Genomic DNA, 24,966 nt, shown 5'->3' with positions numbered 1-24,966 from the left:
CGATCTTTAATGTTACCGGGCCCGTTAATTATCGGGACTTCCGAGAAACCGGCCCCTGGTTTACTAACTTAGAACAAACGCCATTGAATCGTAGCCAACAGTTACCAGGGCCGTACAGAAGACTCATTGACGAGATCAAGCAAAACTAACTACGAGAGAACGACTGGAGAACTGACAATTACCACGGCTTAACTGACAAACGACCAATAACATCGCGACGTAATTGACGAATCAGATCGCACAGGTTGTCGAAACGTCAGTCACTGTCAACAACAACAGTGGAAATCATGCTTTGCGCGCGCAACCTACAGATTAGGCAGTTATCTGCTAGCAGATAACTAACTGTAGGTTGCGCTAATTTCCAAAATTGGCTGTAGGCTTTTAGCCAATGAGAAGACGGAAAGTAAGTACAATGTATAATAATACATTGGGGTGGGTCAACGATTCAGTGATCGCAATCGAAGTAGCCTACGTGTAGCACGCGGCTACACGTAGGCTGTAATCGAAGGTATCCTCGTCGACACACTGGCACTCACGTGGTTGATTAAACTCGTTTGCTAATAAAGATAACCATTGTGTTCTAATGTTTTAACGGAAACATGGATCATTGCGTCAGAACTGCGTTTCAAAAAATCGGAATTGGTAATTGAAAAATTACTTCTGCTCTTCTCTAGTCAATCACTCTGGTTTAAATATTGACAGATTGACATACGGGAAGATCGTCAATTCGTTGTTTACCTGGAGTCAGCATTTAGTCAGCATTATCACGCAGAACACGCAGCTATCTGCAGAAGCATATATGTGCTTCTGCCAGCTATTTATACATCGGTCAAAAGAAGAAACAAGGTTGTCTGGCGTGTGCGTCACTAAACAATGCTAAACTGAAACATTTCGCGCTTCAGTGACCATCAGACAAACTAGACTGAATTGAGTGAAACTCTGCTGCCAGGATCAAAGGTTTAATCAAAACGTTCTTCGTCTATAAAACGTCGTGAGCTCATGTTAAGATAATGTCCTCTGATGGTATCACTACACGAGTGTGTACAGCAGACGATAGCGAAACAAAGGAATTGGAAATCCAGTCCGACATATCCAGCAATTTGGAGTCCCCTTTGGAGCGAAGGCCTTCCTTTTGTCTCAACGAAGAGCAGAGAATGTCGAAGAGCTTCCAAGAGCGCAAGAGCGACGTTGACGGAGCCATAGAGTGGATCGTGAAAGAAATAGTAAGTACCACCGAGTCAAAACAAGTCCAGTTAATCCTTTGCTGTAGCCGGTCAAGTTGCAAAATCTAAACACTTAAGTTAATACGTTTCGTTTTACCTTAAATTTGGAACAATTGCGTTTAGCTACTGTTCTGCGCTTGCGTTCAGATAAGACGAAAAGTCTTGATTTTAGATTGTAGCTTTTACGGTGCGCACGGAAATTCACTTGCAAAAAATTGGACAATTGCTCGGCATGATGCAATTAGTTTGCTTTGTTTATTAAAACGTAGACGCGGTCGCACTTATGATGGACTCTTAATTTAAACATTAAACAGAAATGAAAGCACATGTACAGTTGACTGTATAAGACGAGACCTCGATTAGCCAACCCTTCTCTTCGGTTAGCAACTGAAAAATAATGCCGCAAAATCGACGTAAAGGAAGCTTTTTTTACAACAGAGCACCATCCTACGTGACTAATATGAAAGAAGTTTTTATTTGATAAACGCTATTTCAAGAGCAACTTCAAACTCAGTGACAACAGCAGCCCCACTTAAAGCATTCGTATATGAACTGGAAGCTATCAGAGGGAGCAGATAAGTTGATTGTCAGAACTATTTTGCCTATTTTGTCGCGAAAGGTAGAGATTTTTCTGGTCAATCCAAAGCTAAAAGTGGCTGTTTATAACTACAAGTAATACCTCTGCAGGAAGGCCGCATGTGCGACGTAGGTGCGTAAATCCGGTTATTTGTTTTTAGAAAACCACACGGAGCGGAAGAGGAACACTTCCCGAGAATTTTGTTATGCTAGCTATCTTCAGAAAAGACTATCTTGCCTAAATCCCGAAAGAACGATCATAGCTCAACTAAAATTATAAAAAAGGAAAGGAATTAATTGGCTAAGTCACGTGCATGAATTCAATTCAGCTTATCACTTTTACAACTTTGCTTTGTTATCAGGAGATGGGTAGGCTTCGGGTAGATCATCTTTAAACATTCGAAACAGGCTCTAGAGGAATTTTGTTTTCAGAGTGATAGTAAAAGGGCAATTTTTTATCCCCGTTCTGTCCTGAAACTTTTGTGTTTTTTCAGTATTACGTAACTTGTTTTAGGAAACGTCTACGATCGTTCTGGGTCAGCTATTCCTGCTGCGTGTTATATGCCGGTGTGCGTGTCTAGGGTTGCAAATACTACAACCCTGGAGCTATGTGACTGATAAAACGGGTGTAAAGATGTGTAAAGTGCCAGCGCAGGGGTGCAAAGTGGCGCACGCAATCTCACTTCTTTCGTAACAAAAGTCTCCTCTGCATTTAAAAAATTATTACTTAAAAAATAAAATAAACTTTCCAGGTCTTGTTTACCTTTTGTTGTTTTTTTTCTTGCTCCAGCATCTGAAATCTTTCTAAGGCTGAGGTCCCGCCCTCTCTATCAACTGCTGGGCTTCTGTGCGTGCAGCCTTAACACGGTTGCCAATCAGCAGTTTTGCGGAACTTAACTGAGTCGGAAATAACAAAGTTCAGCTAATTGTTTTCATTTAAATGACTTGATTTTTCAACCCTGGAAAGCTCCCATTTGCTTTTGGAAAAGGACTTGGGATAATTCTAATATCAAGCAATGAGCATTCATGCATGAGTATAGTCTTGTAGTGCAATAGTATTTTTTGAGGGATTTTTACCACAGATTAAGCACTTAGAAGCTTCTCGTGGATTATAATAAATATTATTACCAACAAAATACGGCTTCATAGTCTTCACTGCCCAATATCCCAGACAGATTAGATACAGCCGACTGACAAACTAGAAATCTAAAAGCAACTTGTGACTTATTTAGTCCACAGAGCAACAACAATAGAACCTTTTGTTGGAACACAGTGATAATTTATACAGAAAATACCAGTCCATAGGCTTCATTGGAGTTAAAAGACCATTCCTCATAGTCTGTTGCGTCCTCTACTTGAGCAATTTTTGTTTGACCGTGAACAACAAACGATTAAGATTATTAGAATCTGCTTGGTTGATCGAACAGATACGGCCTTTGGTTGAGAAAGCGAAAACGCAACTCATTCGCTGCTGAACAAAGATTTCAGAGCTAATTTTACAGCTGTAAGTTAATTCGATATTGTCAGGAAGGATATTATCCTTTAATTTTTACGAACTGTTCAATTAAGGATTAATTTGGATAGTTTGAGATGGGGCTTTCCTTTACTTATACTGTCGGCTCCCGATAACTCGAACCTTTGAGGGAAATTGAAAAAAGTTCGAGTTACCGAGAGCTCGAAGAAAACAGCCGGAAGCAAGGTAAAAAGAGTTTTTGACTATACAGTGTACATTTTACTGACATTGATTGTAGAAATGTTATGAGAAAATTCAAAGATACCTTTAGATTATAAATCAGAACGTACCGTAACAAAACAGAGCGTGCATTATACTGTTTTGAGAAGTAAAGCTGTTTCACGTTTGATTTGTGACAAACAACATCAGCCTCAACCAAGAGAGAATGAGATCATTCTCTCTTGCCTCAACTAATAAACAAAATGTCTACAACACGTCAATGGGACTTCAAAATCCAATGTTTCGGACGCCAGTACACTGGTTTTTCCCGGCTTTTTAAGGGCTCAAAACATGGTTCGAGTTATGGAGGGTAAAATTATATAGAAATGATCTGAGGGGAAACAAAAATTACTTCGAGTTAGTGGAAGGTTTGAGTTATCGAGGGTAAAATAACAGTAAACGTATGAAGGAAATCCAGGGGGAAATCGATTTTAGTTCTAGTTAGTTAGCAATGGTTCGAGTAAGTTAACCTGAGATCAAGCCCAATTTTAGCTGTTCTCATACATTCTCTCTAACGGTTGCCCGCAGGAATGTAATTTTCAAAGCGAAACGAAAATAGAGCCTGATCTCAGGTTACGAGTTAGTGGAAGTCAACTGAAAGTAATTTCATAACTTGGGGAGCCAGAAACGGAGCAGTTGATTGGAAATCAAACAAATGGCGAACAATTACATAAAGCAGTTTTCAAGGTTAAACCAACATGGCTCTTATCAGTTACAAGCGTTTTTTTGTCTTTGTTTTTATTCCTACAGAAATCTTTGCAACAGCAAGACCAGGATCTAATGAAACAGTTCGTCAAGCTGCGAGGCGTCCTCAACTCTATCAAGGACCGACCAGAGGACCCACCGCAGTTTGATCGTAAAATAAGTCTTCCCGAGCACTACCATTGGTCCCCTGTGTTTTTGGATTATGCCATTACCGAAGATTCTCCGACGACATTCCACAGAGACGAGGTCTCTCCGGGACTAAGACGAAGAGCACACTCGGATTTTGCGGGAACAGTATCTCATTATCCTCTGTCTAAGCTGGTTTACGACGACGGCTTTGGCAGCGAGGAACGATTTGAGAACTTTTTAATATGACGAAACGAAAAAAAGTAACTCAGATTTTTCTTGGCTTTGTAATATACGCTACACAAACGATAAAAGTGCCATAATGTTTCGTTAATAGAACATTGCTTATGACGAACGAAAACAAAGGGGTTTCCTAATTAGTATATAATTACAAAAGTTTATAGATTAAAAAAGATTCACTCCCGATCTGTACAGCGACATGGCTAGGATTTAAATAGAAGTATTGTAAAGAAATCACATTTGCCGACGAAAATATACAACCAAATAGAATATTGTCTTACACCACGCCCATCTGCCCATCTTCATACAGTACTGGAGTATGGCTAAGAGATAAAACGTATGCCGGGGCCACTTATTTAAACCGACTTTAGCCAGTATTTAACAAAACCGCGTTCTAAGCCATTTACAGTTTGCCGAACGCTTTTATGTAAATACCGATTATCGTGAACGGTTTCATAAAAGTATATGGCGTGGACAAGAAAAGCATTTTTCTTGAAAACCCACTACGGAAGAGATCTGGAGATCCAAAGACTTCCTAAATCGCGGTGTAAGTTAGACCTCGTTTAAATAACCGACCCTGTAGGTATTAAACTCACGTTTTTGTGATTAGGATAAACGATTCTGGCAACCTGAATCTCCATTGCATATCGCCGGCGTTTTACTGCAATGGGTCAGCCATTAGTTAAGGCTATTCGAGATATTTTGAATAACCCTTTTCTGACCAGATGACAGTTTTCCCTAACCTTCCACATAGTCTGACTAGGGAGGGCGTGGCTTTCCCGTGCGGTTCATTATAGACAATACACCCACCCCTTCCCATCCACCTGGGCATCTCATATTCATTTCCATATTAGTGCATTTAACCATTCATTTCCCATTCAAGCAGAGAGTAAAAGATCTGTTACTAAAATAGAGGCAGTTGATAAAAGTTGAAATAAAAGAGTTTTAGTCAAGCCATTTCTTTGTTCTTCAATGTTCTCACTTGAACATATAACTAGGATTTTCATGAGAGATTAACACATTTTTACTTACAGAAAAACATCAGACCCTTTGGCCCGAGTTACAGTCTTTTTAACTAGTACGAATGTGTCCAATCTTACGTGTCTCATCTTTCTCGGCTAAGAAAATTAAACAATTCAATATCAAAACTTCCAGAACTACAATTGTTAGCGTAATTTAGAGTAGGTTACCCCCAGGAGTTTATTTCTAGACACCCTTGGGAATTTATTTTAGGGTGTCCCTGGGAGTTTACTTTTAGAACCCCTTGGAAGTGTAATTTAGGGTATCCCAACCTAAGAGTTTTTTTAGACACCCTTGGGAGTTTATTTTAGGGTATCCCTGGGAGTTCATTGTTAGACACCCTTCTGGAAGCTTAACTTAGGGTATCCCTGAGGGTTTATTTTTAGACACCGTTAGGAGTATTATTTTAGGGTATCCCTGGCAGTCTATTTTTAGACAGCCCTGGAATCTACAATTGCAGATTTGAAAATCCTTTGGAGTTTGATTTTTGTCATTGTTGATAGTAGTCTACTTAACTTCCGCGCAGGCCGGAGTCGCGCAAAGCTCCCGGGTTGCGTGACCCAGGCCCAAGACGCTGGGAAGTAGACTATGTTGGGTGTGGATTTATTAAGAATAAAATAGTTTGGAAAACAAGTTATCATGCGCGCCCTGTAGGAAGTCTGCCACTGGTGCTGTTATTGTTGCTTCCTCAACGGTGACATTTTCGAACCTAGGAGAGATTTAACGCAAAAATGGTTTAAACTCGGTACTTAATCTCAACCAAGATAAACAGCTAAAGCACTGTTAAGCCAGTAAGATTTGCTGCTGGTCTAATCAGCTACCAACACTTTCCGAAAATACAAGATACCCTAGTCTCCTGTTTTTACGGTCGTCACACAATATGTCTACCTATTAAATTAGTAGGAAGGAGCGTTGCGTGTCGACCCTTACGGGATACATGCACGAGTGATACAAAAGTACAGGAATTGACCCCTTCCCCCTACGATTAACGGAATTGACCCCTCCCCCACCTGCATAAACACACACACCAATTGTTGTTTTGGAACATAGAAAAGGACTGAGGGAGATTCGGGGGGAAATCCAAGAACTGAGGGAGAAGAAAGAGATAGTAAGCGTTACGACACTTGTAACAAAAATTGTAGCTGCCCAGGAAGCAGACGATTTTACTTTGAGAGCGCAAGAAAGATACCCTGAGTACCGGAGGATTTTTTCTCGCGGGCGGCGGGATGCTTCAGTGTCGCCCTTTGGCCGACAGACAGATCTTCGGCCGAAGACCGATTGACCGAAACCAGAAACCGCGCATGAAAAGTCTCTGGCACCCAGGGTACAAGAAACATAACGTCAGATGACAGGTTAGATTGTAGCTGGCAAACCAAGGCTAATATGAGGAGGAAGATTCCTTGTCCCCTGCTAATTCCCAGCCATGCTCTAATACAAGCTAATTAAAGTCTATTACGGGTGATACGAATACGGCCTATTAAATGATGTCTGCAATACTCACTTCCTCCTTATTTCCTCAGCTTTCTTCTGCATTTTAAACTGGAAAGACTGGGCCTAAGGTGGACAAAAAGTCTTTTAAATAAGGTCTTTACTTAGCCTGAGAAAACAGCCGACATTTGGCGACGCTACCACTGGTTTCCCCGTCAAATGACGTCTGAGAAACAAGCGCAGAAATTCCATACTGATGACGCGTCACTGTCTAGATCTGGGTAGTGCTTCTGATTGGTCGTGCCGCGTGTAAAATTTGATTCAACCAATCAGAAGCCTAACCCTACCCAGATCTGCTTAGTGACGCGTCATCCGTATGGAATTTCTGCGCTCGTTTCTCAGACGTCATTTAGTGGGGAAACCGGTGGTAGCGTCGCAAAATGTCGGCTGTTTTCTCAGGTTAGTCTCTACTATGTTTTAAGCAAAAAACATGCTTAAAACTAAGAAAACGTACAGTTGAAAGCATTGAAAAAGCTTAAAATTTCGTATATAATATTAACATTAACATTGAAGCCATTTTTACATTAAATTGCTACTTTGTATTTAAAAAAATTAATTAAACTATTTTAAAGCCCTGGGTATTAACCCTACGGTGTTGGCTTCTTGGAACTCGGAGGTGCACAGAGCTTTCTTGTTTCCAAAAACGCCACAAGTGTCTCGGATGGTTTTCTCTATCCTTTAGAAGCCTGTTTGGTTAATTTGAAGTTGCCCTAAAAACTGTTTATCTGCTCGGATGTCTTCATCACGAAAGTTTTAGGTGGCTTTTTCGTTTCATCCGAAAGTGTTAGCTACCCTTATGGGTCCGGTTGAAAGTTCGAGGACATGAAGTAGCCTTCCTATCATTAGAAAATTTTAGGGGAAGTTTTGTCTTAAGATCGAAAGCTTTAGGAGACCTTTTTCAACAATAACCGCAACATCTTGGTATCAAAATGCGACTAACACAACCTCCGAAAATCGTAGTTAAGCTGTTATAGAAAACCTCCGAATATTTTAAAGGAACTGAATGGTTATCCAGAAATTGTTAGCTTTTCTCTATTAAGCTTTAGAATTTTCTAGGCAATGTTTGCTCCTTCGAACAGTTACTTTACAGAATAAAGTCGCTGGGTGTCCCTGACATTTGTTAATTTCATAAGGTATTTTAGTTAGTGGATAACGATAACCTGTTTCTATAGCAATGTCTGTGGTTCTAGAATAATACCAATGGCAGGAGTCGATCGGATCATGTAATGGATGTTTGTGTGATTTGCTTCTGCCAATAGCTATGTAACTGGCGATTCATCGACAAGTACCAATCAAATGTTAGCATTTTCACTGCTCAAGTTAAAATATTCTTCAAAGGAAAATCAAGAAGACGAAGATGTGCTTGCAGGGTGGACTATTTATGTATTGATTCAATTCCCTATTTAATTAAATATCTACTTATTTTCCTCAAGACCAATAACCCTTTAACCAATAACCAATAGCCTTTAACCAAGACCAATAACCCTTTCGCAAACCGTGCTTCTTTTCTCCACATTGGTAACAACATCGGTGTTATATTCGTTACCAAGACCCTGCGACTGTCGGGAAAACCGGGCACCCTGGGACTGAGTCCCTGTCGCAGAATTCGAAGTTAATCATTTTCTCGACATTGACAAGGATCTCACTTCCGCAAACTACCAGCGATCCTCTAAGTTACTCTGAGTAAGTTTCACTTAATTTTTTGAGTTAATGTACTGTGTTAAGGTAGCAGCACTGTCAGGCAGTAATGGTAACGATTCAGGCTCAAAAACTACAACTTTTTTTCCATTGAGTCTCTGTGTTTTTCTCTCCCGCCTTCGGGACCCCGATTGTCTCAATTTCTAAGAAAGTACTTCTAGTTACTACTCGTTTCCTTAACGTTTTACGAAAAGTCTGAGCTTGATTTTCGCACAGCAAAGAACTTAATATAGTCAACGACTAATACACTGTACATGTAGAAGCGGAAGTAGAGTATTATTTTTAACAGGCTTTCATTCGTTTGATTAGTTTGTGTTTACCATACCGAGAAACGCATCTTGAGCAGTGGTGCCAAGCTCAGTAAATTCTGAGAATCAAGTCAAACTCACATAGAATCCAGGGCCACTTTTCAAGAATTATGAGACATAAACCTGACCCTTTTAGCTCGGTCCTAAACAGTTTAATTGCGTCAAAATGTTATTTACGGCTAGAGCGATTTACGTAAATTGTCATCCCTAGTGTTAATCTACGTTTGTTTGAGTTGTGACAGTGGCGTATAACGAACTCTGACTGTGACACGTGCAGATGTCCGGATGGAAACAAACTTCCAAAGTAACAAGGACATGGGTAAACATGAGCCATTTCACGTAATTAAGTAGCTCGCTTCATTTTTCCTTTTGCAACCAAGCTGAAACATCACAAACATTGCGTGACGCATTTCATCAGCCTTATTTTCTTTCTATTTTCTTACAAGAGACAAGATTTGGGAGGCTTAAAGATCTACCTGGTCGTTGACTGTTGTTGTATGCATTTGCTGTAACCCACTTTCTCGAAAAAAAAAAGCTTTAAAATTTAGGCTTGATCGGCCTTGAGAAACCAAAAAAACGCTGGCCAATCCAAAGTCGAAGATGCCACACAGATCGCATTTCGTGACATGTGGTTTGACACCCTCAAACAACATAATCCATCAGTCAATTTCAATTTCCGTCCCCTGACCCCGGGACATAATGGGGATTTAACCCTTTAAGCCCCAAGATACACATACAAATTCTCCAGATTGATCTCCAGACATTTCTTTTAAGAACAGTTGAGAGAATTTGGTTTAAAATCAAAGCATTCTCCATTTGGTAATCAGTTTAATAATTCTCATAACCAATACTCTTGATGATCTGCTGATGTTGTTAGGAGAAAATTGATGTTGGTCACTCTTGGGACCAAAAGGGTTAACGTGGCCAAGGGTGGGACGTTAGCCCCCGGAGGCGTTAACACTGAACAAAATGTCTATTGCACCGGGGTCCTGGGGCGCTGATTTAACAGAACACATACGAAACGGACTGAAGCCGATATGTCTTTTTCAAGATGGCCCCCGAAACTTAACGGGAGAGCTAAGGGCTGCACCGAACAATATTCCATCTTCTTAATGCTGACCTGTGTTAGGAGCCTGCTTGTGTTCGATATCACATACACATGTGCATTATCGAAATTTACTATATGCTGCCGGCCAGTAGCATATTTTACAGTTACAGGTCAGGAAAAGAGGCTGGAATTGACCTTGTTTTTGAAACAAACCTTTCTCCTTTATTATGAAAATGATGTTGCTCTTATGCTAACAAGTATTATTTTAACAGGGGCACCCAACGACAATTTTCGGAAAATTAACTGTTCGGAAGACGATTTGAGATCTAGAATTTTCGGAACATTTGTTGTAAAATTTCTTGCTTGCCTGCTTCTCCTAGGATTTTCGAACATCTAAAATATGGTAAAATTGCTTATTTTTAACGGATTTTTACCCTGAAAAAGGTCACCTAGAATTTTCGGGAGCCTTTTTTCTGGCTGAAATTTTCGGAAAGGTAAGTTTCGATCCCTATAATTTTCGGATCACTAGACTTTCAGCTAGGAAATCCGAACAGATGAAAAATTCTTAGGGGATAAAAATATGCCTATATCTACCGTTTAAATACCAAAATACGTTTAACAATGCTATGTTTTAGTGGTTTTGAACTATATTCTCGTTGGGTGCCCCTGTTTTAAGCATAATTTCCATTACAAAAGGAAGGAGGTTTGCATCAAAAGAAGATCAACCTCAGCCTCACGTTCACTCAAATGGCGTATTTTAACAAGGTCAACTTTCAGTAGATGGCAGGCTTAGTCGGAGATAGATATAGTTGAGCTTGGAATATCGTTGTAGGAATTCCATTGAGCACATAAGAAAGTCTGATGCGGGTTGAAGCACGTCTGATAACTGAGAGCCTGATTGAAATGTGCTCATATTTTATTCTAAAATACTGATGCTCTGTTATAGGCTAGGGTTATATATACGACACTGTAAACCCAATACTTCATCCCGGGTGGGGGAAATAGCAGTTTTTTGAGGGACAATCTTCTTAAAAGCGTTGTATTTCGTTTGCGCTCTTATCTAGCCAAGATTTCATTCCATCAAAAGATGACTCACTTAGTTAAGAGTCCTTGGTTCAATAATGTTCTTGAGATTTTTCGATGATTTTGCGAATGTTTTTAATGTATAAAAATAAGGGGATGTTTAAAATTTTGGAAAATTGGAAAATATTGGATTTGGGGGTTGTGAAAAGTTAAAATATGAATTGAATACCAGATTGTCCACCACCACAACACGGTGCCTCTGAGCCCATAAGCGGACTAACAGAGTTTTTGCATATTCCTTTCCTACCCTAATTTATTTCTTTCCCAAATCAACATCACCCCCCCCTCCCCCCCCCCCCCAAAAAAAACGGACTGCCCCCTTAAACAGCGGGTCGATGTTAAATTCCCAGGAATGTCACGGAGGTCGGATTGTCGGAATGTCAACTGAATGACGCATACTACAGTATTATTAATACATAACAAATAACGGATTCTTTTTGGTTTTCTTTAGTTGCAATGGCCACTGCAGGGTCAGATGATGGTCCTTTTGAAGTCGACTATCCAGAGGGTGTCCCTTACAGTGCTTGGAATTTTAACATCTACACGATGGCAACCGTCGTCAAGAAGATTTGCTTTGGACATGTCAAAACAAACCTACAGAGCGTAGTGAAGCAACTTCTGCCTGGAACAACACAAAAGCTTCTGCAGCACAGTGGAATGCTTGATTTGGATAACTGCTTCTTAGCGAATCAGAGGTTTGTTGCTGAACGCGTGGGCAGCATGCCAGAAGATGTACCAATCATACAACCCATTAGACAGCCTGTAGACTCTGAAGAAGACATCATGAGAGACGTTGGTCTTTCCTTTGAATGTGACTACAATCTCTGTTTTACAAATATAACAGCGAGTGAGAATACCCAGCAAAATATTCATCATGACTCTCCGGACATGCCATTACAGCTGAAAATCATTCCTTCTGTGTCATCTGGACGTGTTGACCTAGTAACTCCTGCAAATGTGGAGGGAATAATTGGTCTGGAGAATCTGTGTGTACATGATCGCGGCCTTAAGCTTTTGTCTTCAGAGCTGCTTATTGAACAAATGTACAACATACTTACAATCATAACAGCTATAATGAATGTCTATAGAATTCAGCAACATCATAAGAACGGCAATGTATTCGATGCTGAAGACTGCATATCCCTAAATGACTACCTTCAGTACGTGGGGCAAGCTGGTCCAGCGGTTCATGTTGTCATGTGCATGAGTGACTTGGGTAAGAAAGGAACGCATCTTTATCTCACTGAGGATGTCAGCTTGTCAGTGCCTTGCAAGGAATGGCCCAGCTGCGCCAAGGAATGGCCAAGTCGAGATAGACCATCTGGATGGCCATCACGGAAGCTCATAGACAAGGTGATGCAAGATGGATGTCATGTTGTGCCAAAATTTGAAGCATCGGGAGAAGATTCAGAAACATCGAGTCACAAGGTAAACGTAGAAGAGGCCGCGAAAAAAGGTGCTGCGCTAGAGAGCCAGAAGAATATTAGCCCCGACGCCGTGATGGATGGATGCCACGATGTCCCCAAGAGTGACGCGTCAGCGAATTGTGCAGGAACATTGAGCAAAAGTGAGATGGGAGACGAGTTTCTAACAAACAGCGTAACCCCAAAGACCCAGTGGAGGTATTCATTTTCATTGGCGGAAAGGACACTGATGACCTCAATCACCGAAGAACAGAAGATGTCCTACCTCATTTTCAAGTACCTGTTTTCAAGATACATCAAGTTAGAATCTGTCATAACTACCTACACAGCCAAAACGATTTTCCTCTGGGCCCTTGAAACTGTACCTACTGACCAGTGGACCAATGCAACGATTGGCGAAAGAGTGAAAGACTTGATGGAAGAACTGAGAACCTGCGTGAAGAACAAGTACTGCCAGCACTTCTTCATCACTGGATGCAACACTCTTCAACAAATGGATGATCACAGCCGGAGAGTCTCACTGGAAAATGGTTTTTCCATTTTTGATGAGCACATGGCCGAGGGACCGGATTTAGAATCAAGAACATTTGAGACGACGTCAGACTTTCCCATGAACTTCATGTTTACATATAAACCATTCTACGTTATCAACGCATGGCTTGAGTCACTGAATGCCCAAATGATGGCAAAGTTTGATCCACCAAGCAAACTTCCAAGTGAAAAAAACTTAATGGATTTGATGGAAAATTCGAAAACGCACCCAATCTTGATGTCAGAGATTCTTAAGTATCTTGTTCTGTCAGAGGAGATTTATGGGCAGCCACTTCCCGTTCCGAATTCTCTTCTCCAACACAAGAAAGTTACAGAGATCATCAAATTCCTCAAAAAATCCATCACAACATCAGAAAAATACCAAGAATGCATGACGGAGCTTGATGTTGAGCTGAAGTTTCTTCACTTGCAATATAGAATAATCGACGAAATTGAAGAATTCCTCAAGGAAAATCCCACTTTCGCATATAGTTTTGTCTCTAGTTCTGATGAGAGCGAATCTGATGAAGAGTAAACTTTACAGCCTAATCAACAATAACATTATGTGAGTGTCAATGTATTTATCAGAAGCCCTAATTGAGGACATGGTTTTCTACGTCCCCTGTTGGACACACGATCATTTATCCGCGGTCATCCACACCAAAGCCAAGCCGTTTGCAGGGAAAATGCAGTACCGTCTTTCTCGGTCACCTTAACTTCGTAAGTAATGGTCCAGCCTTAGGGATCTAACTCACCACGTCCCGCTCTGCGAGCCATGGGCTGTATCAACTAAACCTATCCTGCGGCGGTGGAGCATCAGGAAAGACAATAGGAATCTTAAATGAAACTCAATGTGAGGGGACAGGTCTGACAGACCTACTCGTAGCCGTAGATACGGATAGGTACGGATAGATAGCCGCTTACTTCAAAGAAACGGCTAGGCTACCGGTTAGCACTATGAAGACATTACCAGTGGCGAATTCAGATCATAGATCAGATTAGCCTTTGTGTCAGAATAAATTTAGTAGGTCTAGTAGGTCTCTTGCCTAATGCAGATGGTGCAAGTTAAATTTGCTGCCATCCTCCACTGCCTGACCAGCCACGCCCACCCACCCTTCATGTGTTTTGGGGGCTGTTTTAGCATTAAAAGTAGTGTTGTAGTTCTGCTTGCTATGGTAATTAGTAATAATTTCTTGTCAGCCGTTTATTCGCTATTTTGTGTCGTAATACTACACGTAGTGACTTGTGGTGTTGATGGTCGGCTTGGCATGGTTCCCAGTTGTGTGTGAGAAGCATTTTAAGCTTACTGCAAAAAGGAGGACTGAGAAGCCCCTGGTAAATATTTTCTGGTTTAAAGTGATAGAAAAACCATATTTTTGGACAAATTGAAGTGCTGAGCACCATATACTTTATAAGTTTGGCAGATATTAACTAACTACTCTTCGTGGTAGGCGGAGGCCAATATTTAGCCATCTTGACTAAACAAGCTTGGTCAATAAAGGATTTATTACACTGCCAAAAAGAGGACTTTTTCTTGCGGAACCAATGCTGGAAAAACCCTATAGGGGAAGTTGGGTTCACCTCATCTCAGGCAGCCAATTAAAACATAGGTTTTGCTTCATTATGCCTGCTAGCGGATTTAGCAATATAATAAAGTGAATTAACAAGTTCTAAAAGAATGCAAAATACACCAGTGTTGGGTTAACCTCACCTGTAAAGGGCCAACATTACCAAGTCTGACAGCACTGGCAATTACTGTACGCAGAGTAGAAAAAAGGAAAAGTTGTTGGGTTTTAATGAGTGACAGCTTTAGCAGACCACATATGAAGCCAAACATTACAGCAAAGTGTCCATGCAGGTGCTTGTTTTCAAGTTTGATCTGGGAAAAGTGCAAAAAATGATACTCAGTCAAACAACAGGAGGAATCATGTTAGACTGTGTGAATTAGATTGTTACACTTGCTAAATCTGAATTTAAAATCTTCTTTCATGTTGGTAATGTAGCCTGCAAGCAAGCTCTCCATTTCAAGTGGCAAGAGAAGCAATCTGCAAGGGACCGCATGAGCAAACTTGCATCTTTTTTCATGTGCTACTCGCAAATGACTTCTCACGAAATATCCCCCACACGGACAGCTTACTCTTACCGCACAGCTAAGGCAAATGTTATTCATACTATAATAACAGATAATATCTATCAACAAGTCATAATTTGGGATACTATAATGACATAACAGTCACCTTAAGTTTCAACCACATCTTGCCTTTTCCTCATTTTAAATCTTTTAGGTTTAGAAGACCTTAGAAAGAACTGCTGAACATTTTTTGAGGCAAATTACTTCTCACCAAGATGACCAAGTGTTTCTCAATCTGTGAACACCAGTCACCATTGGCGTGGAAAACACTGCTTTGTTAAAAAAATTACTACTCAAACAAGCATCAGGTCTGATAGGGAGGGTCCAGGCCCCCGGATCCACCCCCTAGATCTTCTACTGGTTTCTCACTTTTGGTTGCATGGACAAAACCCTGCGGTGTGACCATTCAAATACACCCTCTTTGCTAAGGCCCAGTTCAAATGTCAATATTTTCATGTACCAAACCCAATTGCTACAATTAAGTACATAAAAAGATCAACGTTTGAATCAATCAAGTCCAACATATCTTATTGTGGTCGACCCATGAATTAAGTTCAAGTGGCCCACATGGGAATTTCGACTTGGTTTGCTTTTCATGTGCTGCACCTAATGCATAAATAACTGTAATTTATTTTCACTGGTAAACATTTCAGACCATTGTAAACTGTAAAAATAAATTGAGTTTGACAAATTAAGTTTGACGTCTGCATCAACCCTTGAACTTGTATCATTTGGGTTGACCCAAAAAGCTATTAAGTTCAGTGATGAAGAGTTTGACACATGAACTGGGCCTAAAGAGCACTTTAACAAAGTGCCTTTTTTTAGCTTACTACAAAAAGAAATTTGCAAAATTTTGATGAATTTTACAGGGTTAAAACTAGCAGCTTTATTTGAGGATTCCAGCACTGAAATACAATGGAATCTCACTACTGACCACAATGGGTTCAAGGCAATTTCAAACGGGAATTTGGTAGTTTACAAGACTTATTAAGATGGAATCCAACAGGAAATTGAGTAATTTTAATGTTCAGTGGGGAAAAACAATATTTATAGCAGTCAGAGAAAATAAATTTCAACTTCACAGGAATTGAGAAAACACGGGTAAAACTTGTAACACATAACATTTCATTTTGTGAAATATGAAGCTTTCGAAGTCTGTTTTCTACGACTCCCATAAGAACCTTTTCTTTGGAGTTATTTCATATAACTTATTACATTTTATAGCCCTCAAAAAATGTAAAAAAGAATCCACTATGCTTGAAATTATTCTGGTACAGGGTTTTCGTGCACTGGAAAGTAAAATTACTCAATTTCTTAATGGATTCCGTCTTAAAGGTTTCTTTCCCATGTACCTATTCAGTTTGTAACTCACCTCCATGCTCTTCATTTCTTCATTTTCAAATGTCTTGCAAGCTGTACCAAGCAAAGACACTCCCTGTAAATAAAAGGATCAAATAAATTTAATAGTCCTCAACTACCCAGCAAAAAACTCAACTGTTTAAGTCCATGGGAAGAAGCTCTGTGATTTTAAAACTTTGAAAACTAACAAAATATTTATTAAAACCAGTGTCCTGGTTCAAACCACAAAACATTTTTGGAAATCATAGAAATATGACTTTGAATTCCAAGTTACTGGAGCTGACAGGTGCATATTTTGCACTTGAATTTTAATTTCGTTGATACCAGCTATCAACCAATCAACACTCAAAATTTCCAGTGAAGCCATAACTGGAGGATTGCAAAGGAAATCGACTTTGAATTCAAACGGACTGAAGCTGACAGGTACACATTTTTCACTTGAACTTTAATTTGAATGACACCAGTCAAATCGACACTCAATACTTCCAAAGAAGCAATCATCTGTACTGTTCATAAAATAATGAACAAATTAACTTCCCCAATCTGCCCATCATACATACTACATTATCTAGTTTAACGAGTGGAGACTTTATTTAGATGGGTAACATTGACAGCTGCATGAGCTAGTGATAACTGATAAGCTAGTGGCCCACTAGCGGCTCTTTAAATGCATTCCAAAACAACTGATATAATACAACTCAAAATTATAATGACCTGCCTGATGCTTGCCCTGTTAGCCACATGGTTGCTGAGGTATGCTTGAATGATTCCATCAAGCTCTATGATTCTCTCCTCGTTATGACACTCTTTATGTGACTCATTCACAAAGGGAAGGCTAAATGAAGCTGAAAGAGATATCACTCTGAATCAGTTGTAGCCTACTCTCACCTAACCTGCGAATACAAACATCTCTCCTTTCTCCTCTCTACCAGGGATGTTTTGCAGGAGAGATGCCTGTGACGCAGCCCAAAAAATTCCATACTGACGACTAAATCAATATTTAAATAATTAATTAATCTGGTAGTCATGGGGTTCCAGATAAAAGCCGAAAAAATTATGTTAAAAACAAGGTTTATTAAAAGAAAAATATATAAAATATATAAACAAACCTATATGACAATATCTGGGCTTAAGTTATGGTAAAGATTTTTATACCTGCATTTTGAAGGCAAGACAAAACAAAAACTCTAAAGGCACCTGCAAAAGGATAAAATGGACATTACAAAGCCTGCACCCATGAGAAAATGTTTGGGACTTCATGTTTAGCTGTTCTTCTAATGCTTAAACACAGCACCCAGGCTGGATGTTATCTACCACTAGTTAACGGTTCCCTCCCAACAATATGTTTCCGCATTGGCAAATGCTGTAGAAACTGGACTTTGTAAAACTTGTCACTAGGAAATATTTGCCCCAACGTTATGTTACCTTGTATAAATAGACAAGCAAAGAGACTTGACCCAACAATATCTCCCTGATCCAGCCAGCAAACTTTGGAATGCGTTACCTCCAAAAGTCAGAGAATCACAAGACATTGCGTCATTTAAGCGATCTCTTAAAGCTCACATGGCTTAGGGTGTAGTGCTTGTAAATAGCTTTAGTTTTAGATTCTGCTTTTAGCCATTTTGTAGATCTATTTACAGCTAGTATTTTTTCAGTAGTAATGTATAGGTTTCTAGCATAATTTTTTTTTTTAATTTTTGATTTTCTAATTTGTATACATGTACACGTTTTAACGAGAACTTTAGTGCTCCTGGGTGTTACGTGTCTAAATAAAGGATCTGATTTGGATTTGATTTGATCTCCCTAGAATATGTTCTAAGTTCAACATTTCCCTTTATTGTTTCTTTCTGTCTTTCAGCTTTCTAAGAAAACAATAATACTACTTTATATTATCATTAAACAAAAATGATGTACTGATCACTTAATACAGATTGACTGTTTAATACATGTTTGATGAGCCTAAGAGTTATTCCAGTAATGAAGATGGTCAAAGAGCAAAATAACTATCAATAGCACAACAAATTGACTTGAAAGTGTTTAGAGATACCTCTTATTGTGTCAAAAGAAAGGAAATAAAAGACCACTATTAAAGGATATGCACACTCTGTCTGCTGCACCAGTAAGGTACATCTTGTCAAAGTCAGTGCTGGATCCAGACTCCAAACAAATTTTTTTCGGCCCTCTGGGCCTAAGCTGGTCTAAAAATAAGGGGGGGAGCCTCTCCTGGATCTGACACTGAAAGTGACCATTTAATGGAGGTAAAGACAATAAAAAATAACTTGAAAAATTAAGAAAAATGATTTCTAGAACTTTGGTAAGTGACCACTTAAATTATACAGGTCTGCTTAATACAGGTTTGATTGTATTAAGTTAAGAACTTACTGAAATCAGTCACAAAGCCATGTTTGGTGGCTGATTCAAAGCCAAAACTGTGAGAAAATCCTCCAGTTGGAAAGGCTGTAAGTGTAAAACAAATAAAATAACTTTATTAACTTAGGAAGGACTCTATTAAAGTAATCCATATCTGAGTTGCAAAAGTTCCCAAAAAACAAACACTTTTAGGCAATACTTAAAGGCCAAGAATTGCTGAATTTATACCAAAGATGAATTATCCCTCTGAGATGGATAATTCAGGTAGGTCTGGTGGTCATCAATAAATGAATTATGGGCCAAAATTTGTCTTCTGCTGATTCATCTGAGACAGAGATTCCACAGAGCTGTCACTAAGATTTCAAGTTGCTGAGTATATGCACTAAGTAGGCAAGGAATTGAACAATTTGGAGGTCCTTTAGGGACTTGACAGAAATTAGAGGGGGGGGAGGGGGGGTGTAAACAGATGGAGGGTCACAACTTTTTGAGACTGCAGAAAAGGGAGGGGTCATGAAAAATGGGCCGTTAAAAGGGGGAGGGTCATGCAAATATGTCTCCGTGATCATGTAGAGGTTCACCCACAGAAGAAAAAAGAAGTTCTTTATTTTGTAAAAAAAACCTGAGAGAAATTGGAGAGTCGAGTGATCAGCTGTCAGAATCAGAGTCAGGCTCAGCTTAATGCTGTCATCTAAAATGTATGTATATGGCATTACAAAAATTTTGAGCTTTCATAATACCAGTGTATTGCAAGAACTAGATTTTATCATTTGTACAAGAGGGGGAGGGTCATGATATTTTAGGCCAGGGTCAAGGGGAGGGTTAGAAAATTTCCCTCCGATTGCAGGGATGGGTCACCTCATTTCCGAACCCAAATTTAAAATTCCCATCCCCCCACCCCCCTGCTAATTTCTGACAAGTGCCTTAGATTTCATTTTGTTTCCTATGAAAGCAGCCCAGGGTCATGCTCACAGTAGCTGGGGGAATCCCCAGCCCCATCCCTTAATGACAGCCTTGCTGTGTTTGAACACATAACTTCCAGCACTAGAAATACACATTTATATTAGGTTGTGACTCAAGAAGGAAAGGTATTGCTTTCTTCTGACGGTTTCTCACGTATTTAGATTCACTCTTTTCCTCTAATTACAAGGGTGGCTATAGGCGAATCTCTGTTTACATTTTTTGCCTCATTAACACATGCTTACTATTATCTTATGCAGTTAATAAAATAAAACCTCTGAATATTGGAAGAGCATAAGAATTTCAGTTATCTCTAAAAATTTGAGCCCGATATACCAAATGGTGTCAGAGAAATCCCCTTTTAAAAACACAAAATTTTACAATTAATGTATGGCTCATTAACTTTTTTGCCACCAAGCAATTTCGCAGTTTTTGATGGCTGATATTTCTTTTAATATTGCTTGCAAAGAGCTGAAAACTGCACAAGTTGTTCAACTTAATCAGCTCTTTAAACTTTTGAATTTTTTAGTTTGTATTTACGGCCGTGGCTTCTGTGCTAGTGAGTGAAAATGTAAACAATGACATCAGCAAAGATTCGCTCATTCTTTTATGTTCCTTATACTACTACATGAGAAATATCTGCAATTTGATTGGCTTAGAGCAGTGGTATTTCAGCTTAATTTAAAATACCTACATATGAAAATTACAAACCTTTTGCAGGTAGTAGTATAAACAAATAATAGCATGATTTGTACATGATATTTGGCATAAATAACACTCGTGATACTTCAAAATTGTCTCAAATTTCACTTGCCTAATGGCAGGTGAAATTACATATAACAAAATGCCAAATTTATGCCAAATATCACTACAAATCATGCTGTTACCCATACAAATATGATAGCCACACTTGTAAATTACACTTGCAGAGACTCTCTCTTTTACCCCACCCCCAAATTTCAAAGGACCCCCCTCCTGACAAATTGACCCAGCAACCAATGGGAATGGCTCAGGACAATATATGAAGTCTTTCATGAATTACACACTATACAAATTCACAACCATTAATTTAATGCCAAAATAATCTTTGTCAGTGACTTAATGCATGCAAAAATGCCCTAGAAGCTGTACTACAAAAATAAAAAAGAATTCAAATTTTTAGGAAAAAATGGACTAAATCTCAAACTGAAGCACAGAAAAGCTCAAAAGACGGGTGACCCATACGAGAGAGTGGGAGATCGGTGCCATATTCAGGAGACTCCTGGATAATCCGGGAGAGCTGGTTTATATACACTTGTAAAAGTTATACTGTATTAATTAAATTGACCATCAATGCCTTCATTCTTTATTCCTCCTGATACCTGCCCATTCCCTTCTTTGAAACCAAAAATCCATCCAAAATTTTCTCATGAAATAAGCTTAAATAAACTAAAATCATCAGCAAAAGTGTTGGGAAGGCTGCTACTTTTTACTTACTTTTTTTCCCTTCTTTCCCCCGTCCCATCCCTGCCCCGATGTTGAGCAAAACGTAAATGTTTGTGGGCGCAATTGTTCTCATTTCTGTTAAATCCCAACATTGAATAGGGGGGACGGGGATATTTAGCAAAGGAGAAAAATCTCTTTTTTGAGGATTAAAATGAACTACTGTTAAGTTGTACAAACTTCCCAACTACTTTTGTCCGGAATTCTAGTCAGTCGCTTGCTCACTTGCACTTTCCCCCGCCAATATGACAAGAGCACAACTCAAAACCGCAAAATCTTCACCTGAATCTCCAATCTGTAACAAAAGCCACGTTGATGAGGGATCGGCATCTAAGCCGTTGTCATCTAAATCATTCATTATTGATTCTTATAACAATGTATCGTGATAGCGATAATGTGAAAACCTTGAGTAACAAATTCACCCGCCATCCGCCATGTCCGCCATGTTAGAACTAGATGAACTAGTGCCAATCTTAGGGGGTAATTACTGAGACCGGGACGAACTCAGGCCGGTGTCATCCCCATTCCCGAATCCTTCGGCATCCCCCGGTACCCTTACGGGATGCCCAAATCTTTAGGAGCCGAGTAATCCCGGCTCCTGGTTTTGGCCATCCCCTCCAAAAAAATTCTGGATTTCGCGGGAAAATCGAAAACATTTTAGAGATGGATTCCGCTAAATATACAAAATCTTTTCCAGTGGTTTATCCGGAAGGCTTTATAAAGCAAGACAAAACGACTCTGCGAAAATTTGCCAAAAAGTCCGAGTATGACTCAAAATTAGAGTCCTTGTTCTACGTGGCCAAGGAGAAGGATGGCACAGCGCTTCGACGACTTAATTGTTATCAAGCTTTATCACCGAGGAAGAGAAAGCGAGGGTCTTCGAAGAGTGCCACTCTGCTCCTTTTCCTGGACACGCCGGCCGCGATCGGAAAATCGAAGAGCGGTTTTACTGGCCTGACTACTACAAGGACACGATGGAAATGGTCAGTTACAAATTTTATTTATTTGCCAATGCACCCTCTTGATAGGGGTTTTTAAAAAGCCTGCGCTAATAATCGAAAACATACGCTAAATTTCTTCTGCTTTCAGTGTTCTTTGAAAGGGTGAGGCATAATTGCATCTTTTGGTAGGTTGTCAAAGGGCATTTTAAACCGGAGTCCTTCTTATAGCTCCCGTTTGTTATTATTTATGAGAAGTTATATTTCTGAAGCTGACAGATTTTCTGTCAGTTGACCCACGGTGTGGCCTTGAACATCCATTTATGTCACGCCGGCTGTCACGCCCGCTACATCAGAAATACTTTCTTGTGTGCGCCAAGCACAAGCCAAGCACAACATCTCTTCTAGTGACCATCATGGGAGCTTCCATTTGTCATAACTACATTTTCAGCTGTTTTTTGTTTGTTTGTTTGTTTGTTTTGTTTTCACTAGTAAGTTGTTTTCTTCTCCTAAGATAAAGCGAAGAAATGCCGAAAAGTTCTTGAAAACTTCTGAAAGCATCCCTCATGTGTGATTACATCCCTGCCGGAACTTCCGGCAGTTCTGGCAATAGAAAATTATTCCCCAATATATAGATTTAGCCAGGGCTAAAAGCGAAGCTCTGGTTAATAAAACATGTAAACAAAGAAACTTTAACTTCGTGTAACGCTAAACGGGGACGAGAATGAAAATGGCTTCAAGACTAATATATCTAATTAGCAAAAACACAAATTGCACGTGCAGCACACGTTTTCTTCTAATTAGCAAAAAACAAATTTGCACGTGCAGCACGCTTTTTTGTCTTTCCCTTGCCGTTGTTTTGCACGACTACAACGCTGTTTTGTACGACTAAAAAGTCAAACTTCCTAGTTACACATTATTTTTATGGAGGAATCCTCGTATGTGCTTACCCAATATTTTGTTTCCTTTGTTCACGTTCGCTTTTATTTTTCACTGCCGCTCCTTTTCACCTTGCTGGCCGCTAGCATTTCTCATTTTCTCACCGCCGCTTTGAATTTCCATGTTTTTCTTCCTACAAAATTCGCCTCCTTTGTTTTCAATAACTCGCTCTAGCTCTTTCTCTGTTATCCACGTTAGTATAAACATACAAAATTGCGCCGAAAAAGATACGACTTTGTTGTTGTTTTTTCTTTCTAAGCAGCAAGATTGCTCTCAAGGTCACAGGTAATCATGTCATGTATGACCGCGGTGCATGATTTCTAAGGGTAATCATGTCAAGTTCGCGCGCTTTGTGCTGCTTGCCGTCAGTGAAGAAGGCCGGCCGTGAAGAAGCAAAAACATGACTTCCAGGTTTGCTTCGTTGTCCGAGCAGGGGCACCCAACGAGGATATAGTTCAAAACCACTTAACATAGTATTGTTGAACGTATTTTAGTATTCAAACGGTAGATATAGGCATATTTTTATCCCCTAAAAACTTTTCATCTGTTCGGATTTCCTAGCTGAAAGTCTAGTGATTCGAAAATTATAGGGATAAAAACTTACCTTCTCGAAAATTTCAGCCAAGAAAAGGCTCCCAAAAATTCTAGGTGGCCTTTTTTAGGCTCAAAATCCGTTAAAAATGGGTAATTATACTATTTTGTAGGTGTTCGAAAATCCTAGGAGAGGCAGGCAAGCAAGAAATTTTACAACAAATGCTCCGAAAATTCTAGATCTCAAATCGTCTTCCGAACAGATATTTTCCCTAAAATTGCCGTTGGGTGCCCCTGTCCGAGCAAGACATCGAAAAAATGGTTGAAGACAAGGACTCACAAAACACATAAAGGTCGATGAAGGTGGCAAAGGAGCTGTTTGCTGACTACGTGAAAGAGAAAAAACTGAGGTATTTTTACACGTTTAGGAATAAATTATCAGTTCAGTTCATTATCAGTAGCCTTCGGCTTCGGCTGATAATCCCTATCTCGTCCTTGATTAATCTGGATATCAAAAAAACCTCATCCAATAATTGTTTAATATGATATTATCAGAAACCAGAAACATATGTATGCTTCTGTCAGAAGTTTCTGATATCATTAAACTTTATACTCACCTGTGCACTTATCCTCACTTGCAAGCACTGAGATTCACTTACATGTACTTACCTGCACTTCTTTCACTTGCATGCACTTACATTCACTTGCATGCACTTACATTCACTTGCATGTACCTACATTCACTTGTATGCACTTACTTTCACTTGCATGCGCTTACATTCACTTGTATGCACTTACATTCACTTGCATGCACTTACATTCACTTGTATGCACTTACATTCACTTGCATGTACCTACATTCACTTGTATGCACTTACATTCACTTGCATGTACCTACATTCACTTGCATGCACCTACTTTCACTTGCATGCACTTACCCTCACTTGCATGCACTTATATTCACTTGTATGCACTTACTTTCACTTGCATGCGCTTACATTCACTTGTATGCACTTACATTCACTTGCATGCACTTACATTCACTTGTATGCACTTA

The 24,966-nt window shown here is 39.6% G+C and overlaps 3 protein-coding genes across 4 annotated transcripts; 2 read left to right on the top strand and 1 right to left on the bottom strand.

Annotated features, from left to right (window-relative positions):
* The first annotated feature begins 850 nt into the window (after window positions 1–850).
* Window positions 851–5,555, top strand: LOC140951580 (uncharacterized). Its single transcript, XM_073400864.1, has 2 exons — window positions 851–1,223; window positions 4,282–5,555. Exons 1-2 carry the CDS (start codon window positions 1,011–1,013, stop codon window positions 4,609–4,611), a joined length of 543 nt encoding a protein of 180 aa, XP_073256965.1. The 5' UTR covers window positions 851–1,010; the 3' UTR covers window positions 4,612–5,555.
* On the bottom strand, window positions 5,526–21,960 carry LOC140951579 (uncharacterized). 2 transcript variants are annotated; one of them, XM_073400862.1, is made up of 8 exons: window positions 21,784–21,960; window positions 19,075–19,149; window positions 17,848–17,889; window positions 17,407–17,537; window positions 16,706–16,768; window positions 14,914–15,081; window positions 7,124–7,176; window positions 5,526–6,331 (listed from the first exon to the last, which is right to left on the bottom strand). In XM_073400862.1, the coding sequence occupies exons 1-8, from the start codon at window positions 21,857–21,859 to the stop codon at window positions 6,229–6,231; spliced, it is 711 nt and encodes a 236-aa protein (XP_073256963.1). In that variant the 5' UTR covers window positions 21,860–21,960; the 3' UTR covers window positions 5,526–6,228. The 2 variants fall into 2 exon arrangements, with proteins under 2 accessions (XP_073256963.1, XP_073256964.1); XM_073400863.1 differs by lacking the exons at window positions 17,848–17,889; window positions 19,075–19,149.
* On the top strand, window positions 8,722–14,696 carry LOC140951578 (uncharacterized). The gene is made up of 2 exons (XM_073400861.1): window positions 8,722–8,793; window positions 11,699–14,696. Exon 2 carries the CDS (start codon window positions 11,704–11,706, stop codon window positions 13,735–13,737), a length of 2,034 nt encoding a protein of 677 aa, XP_073256962.1. The 5' UTR covers window positions 8,722–8,793; window positions 11,699–11,703; the 3' UTR covers window positions 13,738–14,696.
* Window positions 21,961–24,966: the final 3,006 nt, after the last annotated feature.

This window comes from Porites lutea, chromosome 11, assembly GCF_958299795.1.
Source record: "Porites lutea chromosome 11, jaPorLute2.1, whole genome shotgun sequence".
Taxonomy (NCBI): Eukaryota; Metazoa; Cnidaria; class Anthozoa; order Scleractinia; family Poritidae; genus Porites; species Porites lutea.
Note: the sequence above shows the minus strand (reverse complement) of the source record. Positions and strands in the feature narration are given on the sequence as shown.